This window comes from Furipterus horrens, unplaced genomic scaffold, assembly GCF_987537825.1.
Source record: "Furipterus horrens unplaced genomic scaffold, mFurHor1.1.pri manual_scaffold_5, whole genome shotgun sequence".
Lineage (NCBI taxonomy): Eukaryota > Metazoa > Chordata > Mammalia > Chiroptera > Furipteridae > Furipterus > Furipterus horrens.
The window spans coordinates 146,696,124-146,723,175 of record NW_028327175.1 but is presented as its reverse complement, the minus strand read 5'-3'; the positions used below and the strand labels follow the sequence as shown (position 1 = coordinate 146,723,175).

Genomic DNA, 27,052 nt, shown 5'->3' with positions numbered 1-27,052 from the left:
AAACCCAAACCTTGGTGTATGGGGATGACACTCTAACCAACTGAGCTACCAGGGGGCTACAGTGGTTTTCCTCCAGTCATACAAGAATCAAAGATGAGAGGATTTTGTCAAATCAAGTTGCAGTCTACAATATAAATAAATAAAAACAGGAAGTATTTATTTGGCTTGTTTTCTCACTATTTAGAATATCTCAAATGGTTTAGGTCATTGGGATTCTGAAACCCAGAGCTGGAGTATTCCCTATAGGTATCATGATTCAAGACATGAATATATAGCAAATCCAGTCTCTTTTTCACTCTTTCCTTCAGTTGGAAGTTTTATGAGGCCCTCTTCTGAGCCCACAGACTTTTCTAATGGCTTTATAACTCCTTCGTATCATACTCATGCAAGTCAGTATAAACAGATTTCTGTCAAAAGTGATCACCTTTACGAAAGTTCCAAGAGCAAATGCTTCCTGTGGACAAAGCAATTCAAAGTGGCTCAAACTTGTCTTAATGGACAGCAATTTCAGTCTCCATTTAGATTCTTTAGGCTCAAAGTTTGAAATAAATCAATAACTTTCTTATTTATTATCCACAAAGATACTTGGTAAACAGATTTTAGAGTTTTATTTTCCTAGAGTAATGCACTTAATTTTAACTCCTAGGTTTTTTTTTTCTATTTTTATGTCAGACTGCAGTTGTTTTATTACTTAATTATATTGATTATAGTGTTTTAACTGTCAACATAATTTCATAGAATAAATCCCATTATTATTAACAAAAATATCTGCACGATCAATTGATATAAATTGTTCTTTTTATTGGGAATATGTTAATAATAAAAGAATGTATGTCCAAAAGTTTTCTTCCACTTTTAAAAGTTTCTAATTGAATTTATTTTATTTTCTCTCATTTAACAACAAAAAACCTTAAGCATTGATAAAATGTCTTTTATAAAATCTGCAACTTTTAAAAATCTACATATATTTCTAATATTAAGGTGAGCAACAGTAACATTTCACACTAACGTTAAAAGAAACAGACAGAACTTTACACAATGCCTGTCACATGGTAATCACTCCAAAATAGGCACCATTTATAAAATCAGTGGTGCACAGGGATGCACTCTGACAGCATAATGGAAAGGAGGCAGCTGGAAAGGAAGAACACAGCAGAATCTGAATCCAACATTTGACTCAAAGGTCAGTTCTACATTTTGTACATATGAATTCTTTCTTCTGCACATAAATGGTGCTAGGGAATAAATAAGGAGATATAAGTTATTCCAACTAATTAATTCTATTCTCCTAATTTAAACAACTATGTTAGACAAGACTGTTGACAATGTAATCTTTAGAAAATGCAGTGCATAGTTAGCAGATGAATGAATGTAAAACATACATTTCTCAACCAGTTTGGTGACATCCCAGATTAGGGGAATGGAACATAACTAAAAAACTGCTAAATGTTAAGTCTACCTCAAGTAATTACCTATGATAAAACAAACCCAAGGGGTCAAAATCTGTATCCTGTTCTATTCAAGTTGCACTATCAGGGTAGGTGGATATAATAAGTTTATACCAATGTATGTAAAATGGAGAAAGCCCTTTTAATTTTATGCTTGTTTTTGGGAAATAATGTATACTAATATCCAGTAAAAGGCATTATTCATAGTATTTGGTTATTAGGAAATATTTTCTCTCATCAAGTGAATATCATATTTGTAGAAGAGGTTTTTTTTTTGTTTTGTTTTTTTGCAGTAGGTATGCATCTGATAATATAATACTTGAATAATCTCCAGAAAATACAATTACGGAGAATTTCATAGAGTATCCAACTTTGCTGTCAAGTTTTTCCAGTTTCCAGTTAGGATTTTCTTCTAGCACTGATATGAGCAAATCATTTGTGAGAAAACATAGTGACAGAAAGCTCTGTGACAGTGAGAAGGACAGTACTGTGGGTAGTCTTGACTCTTTAGGAAAATCCATGGGCACCTTTATATTTAACTCAAAAGACTACCAAATAAAAGTAAAATTAAAATTTGAGATTAGTAGCAATGATCAGGAAAACATCTGATTAGAGAATATGACATTTCCAACAAGCATAGAGGAAACTAAAATACTTTAAAAATAAAAAGAGAACAACAGATTGTGTTAGAACTTGACAGACAAGGTAAGCACGAACAGAAAGATGCTTGAGCCAAGCAGATGAATGCATAAAATGCAATTCATGGTGATGGTATTTTGACCTTATTTGATAATTTAAAAAGTGATGACTTTTGACTGCAACTCCAGAGATACCCTAAAAGAGCTACCCTACTAAATAATGTGAGCAAATATTTTAGGTGGTGATGTCATTGTAATGAGTAACTGAAGAAAAATACATGTAAATGGAGAAAAAATGCTTTCATTAAAATATTTATCTATGGTACATTAGGAAGTTACAGAGATCTTTCTTCTGACTAAAACATTCATTTTCCACAAAGCCATATCACTCCAAAAATGGAAGAAAATGGTTCTTCAGAGGCAAAAAAAAAAAGGACATTTTTATGCATGAAGTCCAGGTAAACATATGTACTTAAATAGATATACAATATATCTATGATACTCCAACTTCATTGAGGTGTAATTAGGAAGAAAAAATATCTGAAAAGCCTCTGTACAGGGTTACAATGAAAAGGGTTTGAGTTAACAATGGAATAGAGTACTGCAAAATAAAGCTACTATATTCAATTCCATAAAAATAGAAGATTTTTATGCAATACTTATTTTCAAACTGAACTATAAGTGGATCTCCTTAAAGCATTCTAGAGACAAAATGAAATAAAAGAAAGAAATAGAACAATAACATAATAACAAAATCCAGAAATAAACCATCACTGATATGATTGCTCATTTAATTTTCATCTGAAGAGGAAAATGTGTTACTAAATGACATTTTTAATTTCTTCATGTGATTGTGTAGTTGGGATAGGAATATTATGTAGATGCATAATGAAAATAGCTTCATATGACATTTTTGCAGAAGATATTTGAGTATATATGGCCTGTCAGTGCAAGAACAAGCATAGCAAAGAACAAGCACAGCAAACCAGCCTGCTCTTAAGTAGGTCTTAATTTCATGAGGCTATTAGAAAAAGCAATAAGGCCTTTACTAATGTAATGTGCAGTAAACATCAGGAGCATAGGGATGATGATTTTCACGCACTCAGATGCTGAGAGATGTGACACACTCGCAGAAGAACAATCAGGTCAGGCAGTTGGGAAAGGATTTCATGGTAGGATAAGGCCGACATGAGATAGCAATAATTAATTTAGCAAAATGCACTTAAATTTAGGACCCAGTACATGTTAGCCTATAGGAAAAAAAAAAAAAAAGACTAAAGATGTTGGAGAAGTAAAAGTAAGAATGAGAAAACAGAATATAATTCCAGTACCTATATGACTTTACACCATCACACAAAATGTATAGCGCCAAACCCATAGTACGGAATTATTAAATGCAAAGCAATAGTGGAAAAAATGTGGCAATCATAAAATGAGTCCTCTCAGATTTTTCTCTCCCCTCCCAATAGCATAGGGAATATTTGAGAAAGAGAAAAGTCAGCTTCACTAAATAAAGACACTAATGATCATAAAACATTTTTTGTTTGTTGTGTGAATATGAACCTGACAACTCTTTTCCTAAAGCATCAAAGTCTTATTCTCTGATTGTTGTTAATCATTATATGATGATTAAGTATGTACAAAATTTTGTACATGGCTACATACCTTCTTCCTCAGGCCTACTATTTAATCACTTGGAGTTAATTTATATTCTATCATTAAGAGAATTCTTGGCTGCGTTGAAACTACTTACACTAGCTTGCTTAATCTGACACACTAAGTTCACTTGAATTAAATATCACTCAATTCTAGGGAGATACTTTATTTCCATTTTCTTACTGTCTATTTTTTATAACTTCTCTTTATTTTCATCCCTGCCTGAACTTCCCACCTCTCATGCACTGTACTTTCGTTTTCTTATTGGTACCTCCCATTATATAATAAGTGGATGAACTGTAAGTTTTAGGCCTAATGTTTAATTGCACAACATACATATCTAATAAAAGGAAGCAGTTTGTACCTGTGCAAGAGGGGTCAGAGTTAGATGGAAAGAAGATGCTTCCCAGAAATACAATGAGTAACATTAGAGGTAGGTTTAGAAGAATTAGATATGATTGAAAAACTGAAGACTATGAGGAAGGAGGGAAAAACATGGTGCATTTCAAGGACAGTGAGGGTGGCAGTTTATTCAGTTTCCAATTTTTGGCTGTCCCACGCTGTGAGAGGATGCTACTTATACCTGATGACATCAGCCTTGACCATATAAGATTTGTCTTGACCAGTAAAATGGGAGTGTAGGTGATATGTTCCACTTCCAAGCAGAAGCATTAAGGACTGTGGCTCACATGAACACCTGGATCGCAGGAACAGCCTGTTTCAGTAGAGGCTGCTCCTTCAGCCTACTTCCTGGAGTAAAGATGGTGCAGAGTAGAGCTGCAGGGAGTTCACAATGGACGCTGCGTTGGCGAGAAGTAAACATGAGGGATGGGAAACCACTGAGATTTTGTAGTTTTTTGAAAGCTGACTGATAAAATAAACTATTTTGACTAAAACATAGACTTTGTGTCAGAGTTTGTTGTGGCAGGTTAGTGCATAAAGCTAGGTTAGAGTAAGATCACGTGGAGCCTTAATGTTAGGATAAAAATATAGATTCAACAAAATGTTCATTAAAGTCTTTCACTGAACATTTATTTGGCAAATATCCACTGTACACTTCTGAAGACTAGGCATTAAAGTCAGCTACATAAATGGGTGTTTCTTGTCCTCAAATTCTTTGAAATGTAGCATAGCAGACATGCAGGTAAGCAGGCAATTGTATTTTGTTATAGAGCTAAGTAGGTACAGAATGGCGGAATCTGTGAATGAACATCTGTCTTGACTTGCGGGACCCAGAGAAGGAGTCCCACAGAACTACCTAAGCCCTTAAGTTTACATGATGTTCCCTCTATCCTAGAGTGGAAAGAATTTAAAAACAGTAAAAAAAATACATAGCTTTGGAGAAAAATATGGGCGGCTGTCAAACATTTTCTGTGGGAAAATACTATTTACTGATTTCTCTGGGTAGAACTTATCCTTTTTGATTTGGAAGAATGGCTTGCTGTAGTTATGACAAGTAAGGAAATGTTTAGTGCGAAATAACTCTTGTACCCCTTTCATCTCTCACTATAAGGGTTTTAAGAGCCTCACAATCTATAATTAGGTCAAGACCACTCACATTTGTTTCCAAATTCCTGGTGAAATTACTTTAAATGCAACTGGAATTTATCAACTCTTCTACTTTCAAATGGAATGCATTTTTGATTTTTCAATAATGTAGCTGATATTTTTCAGGCCAGACATAGCAAACATTTATCAGTATGGCAATATACATTAAATCACCAGATGTACTTTTTTCATAGGAATTTATCTATCAATTATCTAATACTGCCTGAATTTATGTTTTAGTGACCTTAAATCTTCATCATTATTTCTTATAATAATAAAGTGATCTTTTCTTCTTTTTATTTATTCTTTTATTGTGTAATATTCTTATATTTTTGTTTGTCACATGAAAACACTTTGCAAATAGGTTTAATTAATTATCTTTCACAAATGAATTAGTTATTATAATAAATACAGAAATGAAAATTCTGAAAAAGTCTTGACAACAACAAAGTTAATAAAAGCTACTAGGTTCACTATGCCTGGTTAAACATGATTATAAGGAAAATAAAATGTATAAATAAGCCAAATAAAAATTGGGTGATTTGTTCTACCAAAAATATTTTTAAAGAACTTAGGACAGAATAGAGCTTTGTAAAGTTTCTAAGTAGATACTGAACACCTTAATAACAATAAACATATCTTTTTATTCATTATTTAACATAACCAGGCATTCTCCTAAGTGTGTTCAATCCTTATCAGGATAGTGAGATAAATACACATTATCATTATCATTTTACAAATGAGAGATGGAAGCTTAAAGTGATCAACTCGTCAAAGGCAAATAGTAAGAGGAAGATCTGGGCTTTTAACCTGAAGATAGTTTATATATAGATTTTCTAGGTTCCTAGGGATTACATATTAGAGAGTTCCAATATTTGATGAGAAATTATTTATCTGGTTATGTTTTTAGTGATTTGAGCTCAAGTACACTTGTTACCATCTAGCTTGTAAATCTATTTGCCATTGTTCAATAATGAATATGAAGCATTTGTGTGGAGAGAGGGAAAATTTACCAACATCTTCTCTTCTTTTACACTGATGACAGCCCTTGATATAGTTCAGCTTCTTTAAAGAAATAAAATTGTTAGATAAATAGAAAAGTATTTTCCTTAGTAATGATATTAACAATGCATTGCCCAACTTCTCCTTCTGACCTTTGTGCTCAACAAATTTTATGGTTGCCACTTCAAGGTGAGAAAAGAATGCACACAGCCTCACAAATTGCTGTAAAGACAAGCAAAAAATAGAGTTAAGCTCTTTCTCAGCTTCATATTGGCTAATTAGGTGCTACATAGTAGTTCACACCTTTTGAAATATATATATATTTTCTTTTTGTTCTCAGAGTACTTAGCATATACCTGATTGGTGTGAGAATAAACAGGATGATTTTATATCTAAATAACCTGAATGAGTATGAGTATGAAACACTTTCTATTGGAATTAATCATCTAAAAAGTATAAATGTTATCTACCCAGAAATTTCTCTATGGAAGGGGCTCAGATTTGAGGTGTTATCCCAATATATTCCACCACTCAGGCAACTTTTAGATCTCTATAGAATTTGTAGTCCCCAGGGTAGTTATCCCAGTAATGGACTTCCACTTTTACTGATGAAAAAGAGTATATTATAGACCCCTTGGGGGGGAAAAAAAAAAGGATTTATGTGTAAGAAATATATTTCCTTGGTTCCTTTTAAAATGATATGCTATAAAATTGTGTTCTGAATATAAACTGTAATTTACTCTAATAAAAACAAGTTAAAATAAAAATTTAAAAAAGGAAAAATTGAAAAGAAAGGTGTTCTACAAATATTCATTTAATCTTGTTCAATAAATGGTCTTACACGTGATCTAATTTCTTTCTTAATTATTTAGTTGTCTTTCATGTGTTCTTAACTTTGATTTTAATGATTAAGGTTTTCCAGAAGTCTTTTTTTAGCAAATATTCACAATTTTGTCCAATAAGGTCTTTCTTGACTACAGACCATCAGCCAATTTCACATCAATAAGCATTCACAAATATGTAGCTGCAAATCAAGCTCCATAGTAAGGTGTATATTACCAAATGTGCTAACCATGGACAGGTGATTATAAAGTTGCAGCTATTACTGTTTATTGCTTTGATGTAGTACAAGGGAAGAAGAGATGTGTGATTTTTCTTATTAACAATCTTAATTAACTTTTAATTGATTTCTAGGAAGATAAATGGTTTCATTATAGCATTACACACTGAGCTCCTTGGCTCAATGCAAATTTCTTGACAGCACTGCTGATAATAAGGGATTTTATGTTTAGTTATCTTGTCTAACATATACATACTCATCTATAATAGTAAAGAAATGAAACTAGCTTGCTGAGCCAGCCCAAGTCACTTAACTTACCTAACTCTATTTATGCTCTTAATTGAGAGGTAGAAAAAGAAGGAAATAGTCCTGCATTTTAAAAACATTCTGTTTTCTTTGTCTCTATTATATGTGTGTCTGAGTTACCTTAAAATGTTTACACTATTTTCCAACAATATTACAGTTTTTAAAATTCTATGAGTATCAAATACAGTTATATTTATGGAAGCTAGGCATTCAGTTAAATTGTGGTAAATCAGATAAAAATGTACATTTGTAGGTGTGTTTATGTGTGTGTGTGCACTTGACTTTGAACATGCCATTATATTTCAGGTGACTTATACAAAACGATGAAACCCTATTGATGAAAATGCCCCATTTAACATTTATTTCCAGTTTACCTTTTGAATATCTGTTTGGATATTTTCTCTCAACAAATCACCCAGCTATTAAATAGAGATAGCTATATGTTTGAAAAAAAATTAATATATAAAGAGTTATGAGACATATTCTTATTCTGAAAAGGCTTATGGCAAACTAAAAGTAATAAAAGGAAACATTTGTCAAGTGTACAATTCTGATTCATAAAATGATCCTAAATGTTAGAAATGTTCTTAAAGAGGAGAAATTTGGATTGGGATTTAAAGAATGGATGAAGGATTAGATTTGCAAGGTAAACATAAGGAATCATCATAGCAAGGTCTGATAAAAATGTCAAAAAGTATGTGCTGAGAAGTCAGCTGATAGTCTTACAGGCACCCTTTTGTAGGTAACTCTCTGCTTTTCTCTTGCTGCTCTTAAGATTTTCTCTTTGTCTTTAACCTTTGGCATTTTAATTATGATGTGTCTTGGTGTGGTCCTCTTTGGGTCTTGTTGGCTTGCCACTCTCTGTGCTTCCTGGACCGGTATGTCTATTTCCTTCCCCAAATTAGGGAAATTTTCCTTCATTATTTTTTCACACACTTTTTCAATTTTTTACCCTTCCTCTTCTCTTCTGGCACCCCTATGATTCAGCTGTTGGCACATTTAAAACTATCCCAGAGGTTTCTAAGCCTCTCCTCATTTTTTTAATTTCTTGTTTTCTCCTTCTGTACTGATCGACTGTTTATTTCTTCCTTATGTTCCAATTCATTGATTTCAACCATGGTTTCCTTTTCTTCACCACTAGTTTCATGTGAATTTTCCTTCATTCCACCTAATATAATTTTCATTTCTTCCCTGTCAGGCTTAATCTTTTCTGTTAAGTCTGTCAGCATCTTTATTACCAGTACTTTAAACTGTGCTTCTTTTAAGCTGGCTATCTCCTCATCTGTTAGGTTGGCTAGCTCCTTGTTGCTCAGTTCTCCCATGGGAACCTTGATCTCCACTGCCCCCACCCCTGCTTTTGGGTCGTACTTCTCTGTCTGATCTTAACAGCTTTCCCTGTTCGCTTCTGTGACTTAGGTAGAGCTATAGCACCTCTTATGTTAGGAATGGCAGGAAATATTCAAAGTGATGAGAGGCAGTGATCTACAACCAAGCCTACTCTATCCAGTAAAGCTATCGTTTAGAATGGAAGGACAGATAAAGTGCTTCCCAGACAAGGTGAAGCTAAAGGAGTTCATCATCAGTAAGCCCTTATTATATGAAATGTTAAAGGGACTTATTTAAGAAAAAGAAAATCAAAACTATAAACATTAAAATGACAACAAAGTCACAACTATCAACAACAGAATCTAAAAAATAAAAACAAAAACAAACTAAGCAGACAGAGTGGGAACAGAATCATAGGTATGGGGAGCATGTGGAGGGGAAATGGTACAGGAGTTAAGAGCCATAGTAGGAGGGCGCAGAATAGATAAGAGGAGGTTAAGAAAGGTATAGAAAAGGGTAAAGTCAAAGACTTATATGCATGCACATGATCTAAGGAGGTTGGGATTGCTGGAAGGTGGGGAGTGATGGGCAGGGGGGAGCAAAGGGAAAAGAAATTGGGACAACTGTAACAGCATAATCAATAAGACATACCAGAAAAAAGTATATGCTGAGTCCTAGGGAAATGTAGGAAAGGAGAGCGAATGGTATGAAAGGCTGAATATGTAGGTTAGAATTAAATTATACATTGGAGTTTGGATTTGGGATTCTTTCTACAGGTTGATCAGCATATTGAAAGGAGATTATATTTCTATACTTAGTATTTCTAAATCTGGTACGTATAGTGTTCTCCTTGAGAACTTCACCTAATTCATTTAAATTTTAATGGCACTTGAGAGGTTCTAAAGTTAATGAAATATTTAAAAATTGTATTCCTAATTTCCAAACTTTATTTATTTGAACATAACATCCCATTCTCTCTCCATGTCCCCTCATCTTTCCCCCTTAAAAAACACAGTAACATCGTGAGGAACATTAACTAATATTCTTCAAAATGTATCTTGAGGAAAACTCACACCTAATAGTTACTTTATCAAAGCCCTGACTAAAACCCGATACTTAAATTCTCTATTGCCATTTCTATCAATTTAAGTTATTTTTAAAACAATCTTTTAGTAGCCCTGATGAAAACCTGTATTTTTCTTATTATAATTTCTTAACCATTTATTATTTTACTATAGACCCTTTTAAGAACCCCAACATGGTTGAGAATAGGCACCACAGGTTCTATGAACAGACAGTAGTCATTCTGGAGTGATGTGTCATGGAAAACAAGAAGCACAAAGTAGAAATACTGTGTGAAAAATGTCATGAGGGTGCTATTATAAGGAGGCTTTGATCCTGGCATTGTTTCCTGAATTATAGCAGTATTCCCTCAAAATATTAGTAAGTATTCTGCAAAACAAATAGCAATGAAAAGGTTTACGATTAAATTTATTTGGCAACTGTGGTAAAAACACCCATGGGTTTGAGTACATCAATAACTAATATTGTATACATTACTCAGGTTCAAAATCTATTCAGAGATAGGTACAGGATTCTGGCAGATGGGTGACAGTGATATTCGGAGGCTTAGTCTGAGAGCCAGATGGGTTAGATAATGCTGCATCTCTCAAGTTAAGTCACCCATGCAGCTCTTCCCCGGTGGGTGAGACTGAAATTGTTGGTCTCACCCACAGGGGAAGAGCACTTTCAGCTAAACAAGCACACAGTAATGACATTCTTATAAACAGTCAAATCTTAAGTGAGGCAGTGTGTTTACCCAGTTCCTTCCACCAAGTTCACCACCTGTGTGAGTAAGGCAGCAGAGACAGAGAAATGGTCTTTCTACACTGTTCTTCCTCTTGGCAAGATGAAGGATGGAAGATGAGGTTCCCATTCAACAATCTTAAATAAAGGGGATTTTACAATGCAATACTTCTCTGAGATAATGTGAGTTGGGAAGTTTCCGAGGGCAAATGTGGTTAATGTGGCAGTTTGGGAAATGCCAACATGAAGCAAGCACTATACTATAGGTGATTTAATTAAAATTGAAGTTTTGCATGTCAGTTTCTTGTTAGAGTAAGTTTCCTAACACTCCTCCAGCTCAGCAATTTACAAACATGCGTTGTTGTAGTCAAATATGAGGTCTTTCCTAAGTCAACATTTACCTATGTATTTACTTCATTTGCATTGTTCTAATATTAGTTATATAATAATTTCTATTCACTTGTTTCATACTATGGAATGAAAAACTGCATTGCAACTAGATTATGAAGAATTATATAATACAATAGCTGCAGTTTATTTTTTATTTTACTCATGTTATAGTTTATGATCTGTGCTGTGTTTGCAAATTTCATCTCTGACATGTGTAATAGTAGGAAAAGAAATTCAAAACTGCGATTCTACTTCACATTTTTTATTTTACAGTTGAGATATCTGAGACATAGAGTGACCAAATGACACATCAAAATTAATGACATTAAAATATGTATGCTAGAAACACTGAAACTTATCAGCACTTCTATAATGTAGCAATCTCTTTCCATACAATATGGTTATTCTCCATCTTAACCTGCATAGTCCTGATTTGTCTGTCATTCCACAAAATATTGAAAGCATACAGATATTTATTGTTATCATATCCTTGTTTTGATCAGGACAAAATACCACCATGTACTTTAAAAAATGATACTTTTAAAATATAGATCAGGTATAAGCATTTATGCTAAAATGATCAGTGTCCCAGATGCAATTCAAGTAATTCCAAAATATTTGCTTTGAGATTTTTCATTAAAATCACACCAAATGATAAATCAAGAAATATAAACCAAACAATAAATATGTAATGAATAAAATAATTTTAAGAATTCTGTAGCAGCCCCAACCAGCATGGCTCAGTTGGTTGAGCATTGTCCTGCAAAGTTACAGGCCACTAGTTCGATTCCCAATTAGGGAACATACCTCAATTGTGGGTTTAGTCTCTGTAGGGGTGCATGCAAGAGGCAACCAATCAATATTTCTCTCACACATCAATGTTTCTGTCCCTCTCTTCCTCCCTTCCACTTTCTCTAAAAATAAATAAAAGCTTTCAAAAATAAATAATTCTGCAGCAGTATTAATACATTTATAAATATTTTTGCATTTAGGTATTGAATGTATATCTATTATGTGCCAGACACTATAGTAGATACTGAGAATTCAGTGAAAAAAAGTAAAACCTAAAACATAAATCCCAGGCCATATTATTCAAGGTTTACATTGTAAAAAGGGAAACCAGTATTAAACAAATAACCACACTGATAAATATTAATATACAATTAAAGTTATTAAAAGTGGTATAAATTGCAGGTACATAGAGGTATTGACATGTGTAACAGGGGGTTTTAATTTCCACTTCAGGAGTCAGAGAAAAGGGCTTTGAGGAAGTGATGTTAAATTGACACTTGAAAGATGAGTGGGTATTAGCCTGGCGAATAATAGCAGAGCCCTCCAGGCAGAGACTTTTGGAGAACTTTGGAGGTTGGAGCATTATGCAATATTCTGGAACATAGTGAAAGCAGCATTTAATGTGGAACCCCCTGGCTATGTTAAAGTTTTGAATATTGCCCAAGGCAGTGGAAATCATTGAAAGAAGTTAAGCAGAGGACTGGTGGCATTACTTTCTCTTTTATAAAAGATATCTCTGAAGAGAAATAACTGAAAGAATAATTAAGAAGTGATTTAGCAATCTAGGCCACAGGGGATGGCGGCTGTGGTCAGTATGATTAGACTTGAGATATTTGACACAGGTGGAAGCATATTATGGATAAAAAGGGGTTTTGCTGCAAAGGCTATTAGATCCTGGACCTTGTTATTTAATACATTGCATATCTCACAGCCTGTAGCTGAGGTTCATTCATTATATGAGATGACATGATAGATGAAAGAGTAGATTTAAAGGTGTGAGAGATACTTGACCCACCATTGTTGGCTTCAAAGATGGAAGGAATGTGCTATGAACCAAGGAATGTGCGTAGCCTCTAAAAGCTGGGAATGGTCCTCACATGTCAAGCAAAAGAGGTGGGATATCAGTCAGACAACCTCAAGAAACTATGTTATGTCAACAAATCAAATGAGCAAGAAAAGTGATCTTTCTCCATAGCCTCCAGCAAGAAAAAAAAGCCATGCCCATTCTTTGATTTTAGCCTGGTGAGACCCATGTTGAACTTCCGATGTACAGAACTATAAAATAATAAACTTGAGTTGTGTAAGCTGCTAAATTTGTAGTAATTTGTTATGGCTATGGTAAAAAACTAATACAGGTATATTTGAGATATATTATGGGAAATCTGTTAAGCAGCTGGACATTTATCGTCGGCAGCCGTCCGTCTCGAGAGACGATGGCGTAGCTTCCTGAGAGTCTATCTGCACCGCCGAGAATGGCTGTGCAGTCCGACTCGGGAGTGACAATCCCTGCCACACTTGTTACAGGTGAAGGCAGATGGCCGTTGTTGCTGCTGTTGACGCTGCTTCCGCCTCGATCTTTTCTGGACCGCCTCCTCGTTGCGCGCAGCCTCTGCACGTGACGTACCTTGCCTGACCGCGAGCCTCCAGGCTAGGCGGTCGTCTGCTTGAACTTCCCATGTGTTGAGATTGATGGAGCATTGTGTCATGTCCTTTTTGCAGATGTCTTTGAACCGCAGTTTTGGGCGCCCTGTCATCCTCTTGCCTTCTGCTAGCTCACCGTAGAGGAGGTCTTTGGGGATACGGCCTGCATCCATTCTTTTGACATGGCCGAGCCACCTGAGGCGTCTCTCGCTAAGAACTGCATGCAAACTGCTCATATTGGCTCGCTTCAGCACCTCGGTGTTGGGAACCTTATCCTGCCAGGCGACATGCAGGACGCGTCGCAGGCACCTCATGTGGAAGCTGTTGAGTTTCCTTTCGTGCCTTGCGTAGGTGGTCCACGTCTCGCTGCCATAGAGGAGAGTGCTGAGTACGCAGGCTTGGTAGATGCGCAGTCTGGTTTTCTCAGTGAGGCTGGAGTTGTTCCATGCTCGCCGGTTCAGTCTGGCCATAACTGTGGCTGCCCTGGCGATTCTCCGGTTGACCTCCAAGTCGACTGACAGAGAGCTCGAGATGGTGGACCCGAGGTAAGTGAAGTCGTTGACAACCTCCAGGGTGTATCCGTCGATGGTGATGCATGGGGGAGTCCCTGTGCCTTGAGCCATAACATTCGTCTTCGTCAGGCTGATGGCTAGTCCGAACTCCTTGCATGCGTGGGAAAGGCAAGTGACTAGCTGCTGAAGTCCCTCTTCGGAGTGTGATGTCAAAGCTGCATCGTCGGCGAAGAGCATCTCACGGATGAGCACCTCTTTGACTTTGGTCTTGGCTCGTAGACGGGCCAGGTTGTAGAGCTTGCCATCGGATCTGGTGTGAATGAAGACACCCTCGCTGCAATCCTTAAAGGCGTATTGGAGGAGCATGGAGAAGAAGATTCCGAACAGCGTAGGCGCGAGGACGCAGCCCTGCTTTACTCCGCTGCTGACTGGGAAGGCCTCAGAGGTTGCGCCGTTGTAGGACACCGTGCTGTGCATGTTGTCGTGAAAGGACATGACCACAGCAAGCAGATGTGGTGGACAGCCAATCTTCCGTAGCAAGCTGAAGAGTTCGCTTCGACTGACCAGATCAAACGCCTTCGTGAGGTCGATAAAGGCGAGGTAGAGTGGTTTATGCTGCTCGTGACACTTCTCCTGCAGTTGGCGTAGGGAGAAGATCATGTCCACTGTTGATCGGCCAGCTCTGAAGCCACACTGGGACTCTGGGTAGACGCGGGAAGCAAGGGTCTGCAGCCGGGCAAGAGCGACCCGGGCGAATACTTTGCCGACGACGCTGAGAAGAGAGATGCCCCGGTAGTTGTTGCAGTCGCTGCGGTCTCCTTTGTTCTTGTACATGGTGATAATGTTGGCGTCTCTCATATCCTGGGGGATGTAACCCTCCTTCCAGCAGAGACAGAGTAGATGGTGGAGCGGCTGTAGCAGGACTGGTTTCCCGCTCTTTAGGATTTCTGGAGGGATTCCGTCGCTTCCTGGTGCTTTCCCGCAAGCGAGGCGGTCGATGGCTTTGCCGAGCTCTGCCGCAGTAGGTGGGGTGTCTAGCTCCTCCATGACTGGTAGGTCTGGGATGGCGTTAAGAGCAGTGTCTGTTACGGTGTTCTTCGTTGCGTACAGCTCGAGGTAGTGCTCGGTCCACCGCCGCATTTGCTGTTCCTGGTCAGTGATGACCTCACCTGTCTTGGACTTAAGGGGGGCGATCTTGGAGGGGATTGGGCCTGTTGCCTTCTTGATACCCTCATACATTCCTCGTGCGTTGCCTATATCGGCGGCTTCCTGAATGCTTCTGCACAGGTTTAGCCAATAGGTGTTGGCACAGTGGCGGGCGGTCTTCTGGACTTTGTTCCTGGCAGCCCGTAGAGCTTGAAGTGTACTGGGAGTGGGCGTGACCTTGTAAGCCAGTAGGGCCTTCCTCTTAGCCTCGATCACGGGTTCCATTTCTTCCCAGTGAGCCTCGTACCAGTCAGCGTTCTTCCGCTCTTTCTTCCCGTAAGCAATAATGGCAGAGTTGTATATGGCGTCGCGGAGACGTGGCCAATTGGATTCGATAAAGTCATCTGCCGCCACTCCCTCGCCGAGTGCATCTTCCATCTTGTTGATGAATTGCTGGGTCTTAACTGGGTTGCTGGCACAACTGATGTTGATGTGTGGGCGACCCTTCATCTTGGAGTGGTGCAACCTCTTCGGCATTATGCACACCTTGCTTACCACGAGGGCATGGTCCGTGTCGCAGTCTGCACTGTGGTAGCTGTGAGTGAGGAGGGTGCTGCCAATATCCGTTCTTCTGGTGATGACGAGGTCAAGCTGGTGCCAATGGCGGGAGCGGGGGTGCCTCCATGACACCTGGTGGATCTCTTTGCACTTGAAGAATGTGTTTGTCACGCACAGGCCGTGGTGACACGAAAGCTCAAGCAGTCGCTGACCATTCTCATTGATCTTTCCTCTCCCAAAGTTTCCAAGGCAGGTGGGCCAGGCCATGTGGTCGGCTCCTACTCTTGCGTTGAAGTCTCCAAGGAGATAGAGAGCGTTACTTCTGGGGATCTTGGATAATGCTTCGTCCAGTGCATGGTAGAACTGTTCTTTCTCTTCGGTGGTGGCGCAGAGGGTTGGGGCATACGCACTGAGAATGCTGACTGGGCCGAAAGTTGTTGACAATCGGAGGGTAAGTAATCTCTCTGTGCCTCCTGTGGGTGGCTCTATGGAGTTAACAAGCGTGTTCTTCACAGCGAACCCAACACCGTGCTGTCTTGGTTGGTCCGGAGACTTCCCTTGCCAGTAGAAGGTGTAGTTGGTTTCTCTGATAGTTCCGTTGTCGGCCAACTGGGTCTCCTGTAGAGCCGCAATGTCGATGTTTAGTCGTGCCAGTTCCATATCGATGACAGCGGTTTTCCTGGCACCATTGATCCACGGAAGGTCTGCAGTAAGTCCGGGGCACATGGTCCTGATGTTCCAGCTAGCGAGGCGAAGAGCCGGAGGCTTCTTTCTTGTTGTTTGCTTGGAATTAACTGGTGCGGGTGTTTTGTGGCCCACTTTTCGAGAGGCGCCTCTCTGATCCCCACGCACCCAGTGGGGCAGGCGAGCCATGGCGAGACAGTAGCTGTCCAGTGAGGTGCGATGACCTCTCCCACCATCAGAGGAGACCCCTGGCCCTCGTTTCCTTCGCCAATCGGATGAGCTTATAACCGGTATCTGTCTCCTCCCGTGTTGAGTCGACATCTTGCGATGACGCTGGAGTGTCCTCTCCAGTGAAACTGAAGCTACAGAGCCTGGGCAGGGTGATATGGAGGGTCTGCTGTTGCCCATGCAGCAGACCCCCCCTCTCTTCGCAGCTGAAGGGTCCAAGGGAAAGACAAAGTCAATACAGCTTGGCTTCAGGTGCGCCGCAGGAGTTGCCGGTGTTGACTACAATGTCAAACCGCCTTAGGGACTCCGGCTCCGGATTTTCTGTCGGGGTTTACTCCCTTAGCCTTTCCCCTGAAGAGGTATGCCGCAAGGCAGCGGAGGTTTTTTGGAGTCAGAGTTTTCCTTCTCTGACTCCCTCTAGAACACCCAAAGAATAAACCTGTCACCCTCTTCCAGGCCAGCCCAAACCTAGGCTGTGCCTGGAGTTCCCTCCCATGCCAAATACCATTCGTTGGGAAATGAAGGCAGCTGCAGCACCACCATCCAGGCATCCTTGAGGAAGAAGAGCCTAGGAGCAAGCTTGAGAGCCTGAGCCAGAGTCCGCTGAAGAGCCAGGAAGTACATATCACATTTATAGAGAAATCTCTTCACCTTGCTTTCATCCTCAAAGATGGCTCCTATTTTGAAAGATTATTCGGAGCTGTGTTCTGCTTCACACGGATACACCGCTCGAGCCTTCCGGCTGGTGACGCTTTCAGGTGGCTTGTCCGCCACAGTGGCTGGAGCAGAGAAAGGGCAAGATGACAGCTTGGGTGAAGGAGGTGTAGCAGTTGGGTGGCAGCTGGGTGTGGTCGGAGGCTGCGGGTTAAGCCACTGGACCAGCGACGATCGGGTCTGGCTTGAGGCAGTGGGTGCCCAGTCCCCATCAGCGACAAGGTGGTTTCTACTCAGACTTACTCTCTCTGAACTTCAGCACCTGGGTAGCAGCTTGAAAGGCACCAGTGGTACATAAGGAGAAGCTGAAGTAGCTGGCATCAGGTTTGAAATGCATGGGTCTATTTACACATGGATTTTTTAATTTCAATAAAGCCCTGTACTGTTTTCCATCTGTAGCTGGGAGTTCACAGATGTGAAGGCTGATGGTAGGCACCGATCTATTCCATTTTATAAAGAGAACTTGAGCCTCTGTGGATTTTGGTATCAGAGGGAGGTCCTAGGACCAATCTTCTGTGGATACCAAGGGTAGTTAAGTTTTGCTGGACATTTATAGGACCATACATACATAACACCCCCAACACACACACACACACATTAGCCAAATTAAATGTTCTATCATAATAAATCTTCCAGTATATGGCTGAATAAAAACATAACTTGAGCCCTGACTGGTGTGGCTCAGCTGGTTGAGCATCATCCTGCACAGCAAAAGGTCAACAGTTCCGTTCCTGGTCAGGACACATGCCTGGGTTGCAGGTTCAGTGACCAGTCAGATAGCCAATCAGTTTCTCTCCCACTCTTTCTCCCTCCCTTCCCCTCTCTATAAAAATAAATAAATAAATAAAATTAAAAAACAACTTGAGCAAGAATCATTTAAATTACTGATTACATAAGTGACTGATTTTGCGACCTTAAGAATTCCCACAGACAGAAAAAATCACTGAAATTTTCAAGAGTGATGGTGTGATGAAATAAGACCTGTTTATACCACTGCATTATATATTTTTTCTAGTTAGTTAAGCAGTGATATTAGACAAAGAGATAACATTGTGTGTGTGTGTGTGTGTGTGTGTGTGTGTGTTCTTAGGGGGAGAGTGTTGTGGATATTAAGTGATTATTGTGTCCTTGGCTCATAATTCAGCCAACTATCTTATTTTCCTTTTTTCCTTAGCAATATTTTGAAGCATAATTATATAAAATTTTATGACTTCTAAGATTTCCTCCAGTTTCTCTGAAGAAAAATAATATAGAACTACTTAACATAAAAGGCACAGTATTTTATAGAAGTTATAATTTATATCACAATTGCATTTTAGTAAGATTAATTCTCATAACACTCCATGAAGAAATATTTACTCAAAATTTCCATATTTTATTTGATGTAAAATGATTAATATATCTTAAAGTTTTCAATTAATATATTATTATTATAACATCAATAATTCTCAGTTATCATTTGGAGATTGTATTGTAATATTAAAGAAAAGCCCTTTGTAGGTGCTTGACAGTTACTATACTTTTATCCTCATTTGGGTTTTGGAGTAGATTTAGTTTTACATTACACTTTCATGCATTCATTCATTCAAGTGTTTATTAATTTCACAAATATTTATTAAGTAGTTTAACATATGAGGCATTGTATTAAAAAATGGGTCACTGAGGTATTGATTTTTTGTGTAATGCTAAGCAAGATAATTAAACTCCTTAAGTCACAGTTTTCTCATTAGTAAAAGAGGGCCAATTCTACTTATTCCTAAGAACATTGTGAGGATTAAATTAGGTTGTATATATATATATATATCACTAAAATTTTATATATACACACATATATAAAAAATTATAATATATATGATTCCTGAAAATGAATAAAGTGCTTGAATTAAAAAATATATATGAAATCTTAAGTTGGCACTTAGTGCAATATTTTAGAATTCAAACTCTATTAAATAAATGGTAATATAGGAAAATTTAGTACTTTTACAATGACAGGTTTCTGTAACAATATTATTATTGCTAATATCGATTTCTAAGTTATACTTCTGAATGAAGAACATTTATTAAACTATATTTCTTTTTGTGTTCTAACTATTGTGTTACATTGTCATTTTCTTTTTAATCTTCTTCCTAAAGAAAAAGAATATTCAGCTAGAAACATACCATGATTCTTTAAATATTCTCTCTTAACAGAAAAACATAACAAAATTTAATGAGCAAAAAGCTTAACAAAATGTAATGTGCAAATTTCTTTGTTTTTAATTTCACTTAGGCAACTGATGCTGATGCTGGAATAAATGGCCAAGTGTACTACAGTTTGGGTAACTTCAATAATCTTTTTCGAATCACATCCACTGGGAGTATTTTCACAAAAGTGAAGCTTGACAGGGAAGTCAGGGACTACTATGAAGTTGTTGTTGTGGCAACTGATGGAGCAGTACACCCTCGTTATTCAACTATAACGGTGGCCATCAGGGTTTTGGACATTGATGATAATAGTCCTGTGTTCACCAATTCAACATACACTGTTGTCGTTGAAGAGAATCTGCCAGCTGGGACCATCTTCCTTCAAGTACAGGTGTGTGGAAAAAGCATTAATTTCATGAATCCCACATTATGAGATTAGCTATTAGAATAGGGTTGACAGATTTAGCAAATCAAAAAATAACACACTCAGTTAAATTTTAATTGCAGGTAAACAATAAGTTAATTTTAATATAAATATCTCAAATAATGCATTAAAAAAATCTAACAGCTCTACTTTTAGGGATATACCAAAAATAAAAGGGGGAAAAGTTGCATTTGTAAAAAATTAGATAACACATGTAAATAAAATTTTTCAATTTAAAAAATCAATCCTACATATTTATAGGTACAATGGACAATACCACAGTCTATAAAAAGTCAATAATCTCCCACCTTGTACCTCCAGAATACTCAGTATTAATATTTTATGTTTATTCTGTCACATTTATCTTTGTGCTCAAACAAATATCAAAGATATATATATGTAAATATGCATATAGACATATATATGTATACATATGTAAAAAGTTTTCCTATATATGTTTTTTGAAAATAGGGTATTTTTATACCCATTATTTTGTTTGTTTGTTTTTCAATGAACAACTGACATTCTTCCAGAGATCTAAACCTTTTTTTTCAATAGTGTCTCCATATTTAAGCCTCCTTTTTTCATTTCTCAACTGTGCTATTACCAGAAACCCTTGGTATTTTGATTCAGTAGGTTAAGATGGCCCAGAAATTTGCATTTTAAGCAACTACCCCTTTAACTTTGATGCAGGTGATATATATATATAAAGTATAATTTGGAAAACTATTCCTTTCTTGACCTGCAATCTACAACCTAGCATGGATTTTTAAAAACTTAAATTTCTTTCATAATTAAACTCAGCAAATATTTAGACTATAAAAAATAAATCTGAAAAAAGCAACATAAGCTGGTCATGGAGAGGGCATTGTTTATTTATTCTTTTATTCAACTCATTTATTCATTCATCAACAAGCATTTTTTTATGTTTATTTTATGTCAACTCTTATGCTAGACTTTTGGGATTCAAACATGAAAATCAGATTTTCTTCCTTCATGGAGTTTTTGATCTGATGTAGCAAACAGACAAGTAAACTGATAATTAAACTGGAGGTCCTCAATTAGTCCTCTAACCTAATCTTTAGATCAAAGAGAATGTTTCCTTGAGAACCTTGCTTTCTAAATGGTGATTTGAAAAGTATGAGTTATTCAAGCAAAGAGGAAGATAGACTTTTTGAGGTAGTGGAAAGAACCTGCTCAAAATCCTGGAGCAGAAGAGAGAACTAGGGGCTAAAAGACTGGAAAATGTGTTGGTCCTTTTCACCACATTAAGGAGAATGTAGATGATCCAAAAATGGAATGGAAAACAAGAGGGATTTTAGTCAGGAACATAATAAAATCTGTGCTTTAGCATTCTCTTTCTCATTGTGATCTTGATAACTGATTAAAGGGATCTAAAACTGGACATTCACATAGGAGATACTGCATGAGTGCATGCACAACCTAACAAACCTTTATCTTCCCAATGCCATTCTTGTTCCATTCCATTTCCTCTACCAGAGTGGCCTTTGCCAGCCTGTGCTACTGAAGGAAATAGTCATCCTATAAAACCTACTTTAAAACCTATTCTTTCAGCTAAGAGATATCAGTTCCAATACTGAATACATTTAAGTAATATATAAGATTTTTTTCCTTTGATTTGGGTATTTGTGTCTTATTTCTTTGAGATAGTAACTTAGAAGGCAAAACTGTGTCTTGATTCATCTTGTTCATCTCTGTAGCATCTCACAATAATAACTACTCAATGAATATTAGGTAAATGAAGGGAGTTATAATAGAGTGATCTTTACCAATGTATTGTAGGATACTTGTCAGGTAAAATGATTATTTACATTTTTTTAGTTTTCTTATAGTGCTTTAATAATCCATTATATTTATGGAAATCACTCAATAAATTTATTTTTTACTCAAAATATTCTTTTTCAAGACTATACAATGAGCAGGAAATCATAACTTATGACAATATGTATTTCTTTACTGTGGTATGATTCTTTTACTTAGTGATTTTTCAGGTAAAATAAATTTAGTAATAAGATCAAGAGAACAAAATCTCATCTCTCTCTCTCTCTCTCTCTCTCTCTCTCTCTCTCTCTCTCTCTCTCTCTCTCTCTCTCTCTCTCTCCTCCCTCTCTGTGGTAAATTACTTAACAAAAGTGCTTTTCTCTGAAACATGACTTTTGGTCATCATTAAATGTATGCTGTCCTAGGCACTGCCAGATGACTTCCATTAGTCTTTCATTCCTCTGGTTTGGTAATGCCACTGATATGACCATTCTTCTGCTTTAATTATCGCAGGCCACAGATGCAGACCTTGGAGCAAATGTGTCTTATCGGATAAGAAGCCCAGAAGTGAAACACATGTTTGCACTACATCCATTTACAGGACAACTCTCCCTTTTAAAGAGTTTGGACTATGAGGCATTTCCAGAGCAAGAAGCAAGTATCACTTTTCTAGTGGAGGCCTTTGATATTTATGGAACAATGCCACCTGGTATTGCTACTGTCATAGTGATAGTAAAGGTAAGAAATACAGGTGACTTCTGGTTGCCTACTTTGCATTGTCTACATGTAACTTCTGTTTTTTATACTATAACTGTAGTATTTAGTGTAACAATTTATAATAACACAGTGGTATCAGATCCAGAACATAATTTTTTTAATGTGAAACATTTATGAAGACTTGACAAATAACTATATTAACTATAAAAAATATGAAGAAAACACTAGAAAATAATTCAAACATTGTGGCTGCCTGAGCTTCCATTAGCTCTGTGATTTCAACCAAATCCTAAATTCTCCAGACTACACTTTAGTCCAATTTCACAGCAGCAGAGATAATAACTTCCTCTAAATCCCCCAATTAAAAGAATAAAATGATTCTGAATGATTGTGTTCTAATCCTCAAGAACAAAATAGTTTAGTTTAGTTTACTTTAGAACCCAAGATTTTGAAATGAAATAATCTTTGGGATGAGATGAAATTGGAATTACGTCTGGTTCAACTATTTCAAGTTCTATAATCTTTGGGACTTTCTTGACCTCTCTACATTTGTTATCTCATATGTTAAAATACCCTGTGCCAAATGATTGCCTGAAAGAGCATGGCATCTTCAACCTTATGGGTTTCCAGTGATTTTTAAAGTGCATCTTTAAGACTACGTGAGAAAAAGATTCATCTGTTTTCAAGAAATAAATATCTATTTAATATTCTATATATTGAATATATTATGTGTTTAATATTATATCAGTTCTCAAGTATATATAAAGGTCACCTGAGCAGCACACAAAATTTTCCAATTTCTCTGCTCTTTCCCAAAGGAGCACTTTTCCAATTAGGGAAGCATCACAAATGCATTTCTACTGATGATTTTCTGCCTCGCAGAAAGTCAGGTTCTGGGGATGACTTCAGTTCTTGAAAGGTGCTCTCAGTAGAGGGCTCTGTACACAAGGTTATAAAGTACACAACATTATAAGCAACATTTCTACAATGTTCATTTTCATAGGGCACTGCAATGTGGAAGTGATGAAATAAAGAATAATCTTTTTTCTTGAGTTTTTGTTTAATGGTTAACTGATAAATAACTAAAAATGCTATTGGTTTTGTTAGAAAATAAAATATCAATATGAGAACATAGAAGATTGTTAAATATTTAACCAATATATAATTAGCATAACTCTTTATCATGCAGGTAAATGCTTTATTAATCTTGACTATAAGATCTTTGGGTCTGGTTTGTGGGTGTTTTTGTTTTGTTTTAAAATACTCCTGCAATCAAAGTAGAACTCAGAGATTATTCTACTGCTTTTTCTTTACACTTGACTGAGGTTTATCTGCCAGTACCCACCTGCTGCCATTTCTTCCCTAAAGTCCTGCTGTCTTCACCAAACTACCTTGGAAAGGAGGACCCAAGTCCTTTAGATTCTGAGAAGACTTAAAACTGTCTGGAGAGTTTTATTAGGGTCTGAATTCCTTCTTTCTCAGGGATCCACAATGATTCTATGCCTGCATCCATTTTGTGTCTGTCTATTCTAATAAATTTATTTCAGATAGTGGGCAATGTGTCTATTTCAGGGAGTTAAATTTTTGTTCAGCAGTAAATTCTTTTTGAGAATCAGAATTCAAATTATCAAAATATTTTCTTGAGTCACCTGATTTTCTGTTTGTATCTTTCCCCCCCCTGAACAATAATATTAAATGTTTCAGCAGCCTGGGGAAAGATTAAGACACAACACAAATCACCAAGGGCCAGAGGGGCTTCAATTCATATTTTGAAATACTATATTGCCACACTAAGTGGTATGGCATTAGACACTTAGAAATCTGTTTACATAAAGATTTTAAGAATATGATAATGTTGTTGGTTATGAAGATGTCATGATAGATAAGAAGATGAAAAAGAGGTTATGAAAATGTCATGCTAGGTAAGAAGATGAAAAAGACTAAGATGAGACAGATTTATCTAAACTAACTGTAGCAAAATAGCTTCTGGAGCAGGTGAAAAATGTAGACCCACTTACTCTGGTTTTCTCTTTCTTACCCATATAGTTTGGTGGAATTGAACATTAAATATTTTTTTTTTTTAAGTTTTATTATTGACTGTTTTGGACATAGGGGAAGAAAAGGCTTGCTCTTTTTTAAGAAAATTATTTTTAAGTATATTTTATTCTATTGTCACAATAGTTCCAATTTATTCCCCTTTGCTCCCCTCTGCCCAGCACCACCCCTCCCCCAGCAATCCCCCACTGCCCGCCCCCCCCCAGTCCATGCCCATGGGTCATACATACAAGTTCTCTGGCTTCAACCTTTCCTATATTTTTTAAAAATAAATAATTAATTTTTTTAACAATAAAGAATAACAATCCCTCCCTCTCAGACTTAAGACCCTTTATAATCTTATAAAGGACAATGGGCGAAGGTCTCGAGCTCCTCTAGCTGCTTCAAGCTGGACATGGTCGTCGTCCTGCCTACCCTTGGGCCCAGAAATCCCTAATAAGAGTGGGGGTATGGAGGGGACAGTGGCCGTCCCACATGGGGAAGGATCGTGCAGACTCCAGGTCTAATGAGCTTACCTCTATTCTTCCCAGATCCAAAGAGGAATACTCAAATAATGTATCCTTCTCTCCAGGATGGATGTGGTTGATAATAGAAAGTTATAAACTTTTATAGACTCTTGTCTGCTTGAATTTTCTTTTTCTTTATGGCTTTGATGTCTTTTGATAGAAGAAGAATTTAGAGTCAAATTAAATCCAATCATATAAGATAAACAAGCAAGATTGCATGAAATAAGTCTCATTCTTTATCTGGATTCAAGTTTCTTAAAAAATGTATTTCCTGTTGCCTGAGCACCCATTAATTGTACTATAGAGGTGTTACTCGAGGCTTCTTATCAGGTCATGGGAAGGAATTGCACATTGATGGGCTCATTTTTCTCTCTTTTTCCTTTAAAAAAATGTCTTGCTGTGAGAGGGAGAGAGAGAGACAGAGAGAAACAGAGACAGAGAGAGAGAGACAGAGAGAGAGAGAGAGACAGAGAGACAGAGAGAGAGAGAGAGAGAGAGAGAGTATGAATGAGAATTCTTGCATATGCCCTGACTGGGGATCAGACCCACGACCTTGTTGTATTGGGACAATGCTCTAACAAACTGAGCTACCCAGCCAGGGCCGATGTGCTGACTTTTCTTCAAAAACAGGACAGTGTTGATCTAATTTGTTTTTCCATTGTTTTATCTTATTTAGAGAAGTCATACCACTTCATTGGTCATGTCTTCTTGACCTATACAAAGTTATTTCTGAAGTATTGTACATTTAAACCAAATCTTCTAAGTATATTTTACTTATTATGTTGTTACAGTAGTTCCAATTTTTCCCGTTTGCTCCCCTCTGCCCAGTACCCCACTTCCCTCCAGCAACCCTACCCCTCTTAGTTCATGTCCATGGGTTGTAAATATAAGTTCTTTGGCTTAACCCTTTCATATATTATTCTTAACTTTCCCCTGTCTATTTTGTACCAACCAATTATGCTTCTTAATCCCTGCCCCATATCCCCATTCCTTCCCCTCCCCCCTCCCAGCTGTTAACCCTCCAAAAGATCCCCACACCTATGATTCTATTCCTATTCTGGTTTGCTTAGTTGGATATTGTTTTTATTTTTTAGATTCAGTTGTTGATAGTTGTGAGTTTGTTGTCATTTTAGTGTTCATAGTTTTAATCTTGTTTTTCTTAAGTAAGTCCCTTTGATATTTCATATAATAATGGCTTGGTGATGATGAGCTCCTTTAGCTTCACCTGGTCTGGGAAGACTTCATCTGCCCTTCCATTCCAAATGATAGCCATGCTGAATAGAGTAATCCTGGTCGCAGGTTTCCTTCCATTACATTGAATACTGCTTGCCAGTCCCTTCCTGCCTGCAAAGTGTCCTCTGAGAGATCAGATGATAGTCCTATAAGCATCCCCCTGTAGTCAACTCTCCTCCTCTCTCTTGCTGCCCCCAGGACTCTCTCTTTATCTTTCACTCTTGACATCTCAGTCATGATGCATCCTGGTGTGGTCCCCTCTGAGTTCAGCTCTCCCAGGACCCTCCGTGCTTCCCAGACCTGTATGTCCATTTCCTTCGCAAAATTTGGGATGCTTTCCTCATTTTTTTCAATTCTTGCTTCCTCAAGCTGCACTGGTTGACTTTTTTTTTCTTCCTTATATTCAATATCATCTATCTGAAACCTGGTTTTCTTCCCTTCACCATTGGTTTTGTGTAGATTTTTCTTCGTTTCACTTAGCATAGCCTTCACTTCTTCTCTTATGTGTTTGCCATACTCAAGCATATCTGTCAAGCCTGTGAGCATCTTTATAACCAGGGTTTTGAATTCTGTATCTGTTAGGTTGTCTATCTCCTCATCTGTTAAGTTGGCTCTCTCTTGTTGCTTAGTTTTCCCACTGGAACCTTGTTCCATTTCCTCTTTTGGGCCATACTTCTCTGTCTCCTCATTCTGACA

The 27,052-nt window shown here is 37.5% G+C and overlaps 1 protein-coding gene across 11 annotated transcripts in view; it reads left to right on the top strand.

Annotated features, from left to right (window-relative positions):
- PCDH15 (protocadherin related 15) overlaps positions 1-27,052 on the top strand; it is a 686,961-nt gene that overhangs the window by 486,283 nt on the left and 173,626 nt on the right. For all 11 annotated transcript variants that reach the window (XM_090279288.1, XM_090279289.1, XM_090279283.1 and 8 more), the window contains 2 exons: positions 19,725-20,030; positions 22,359-22,583. In XM_090279288.1, coding sequence (XP_090135414.1) covers positions 19,725-20,030; positions 22,359-22,583 — 531 coding nt within the window. The remainder of the gene's footprint in view (positions 1-19,724; positions 20,031-22,358; positions 22,584-27,052) is intronic.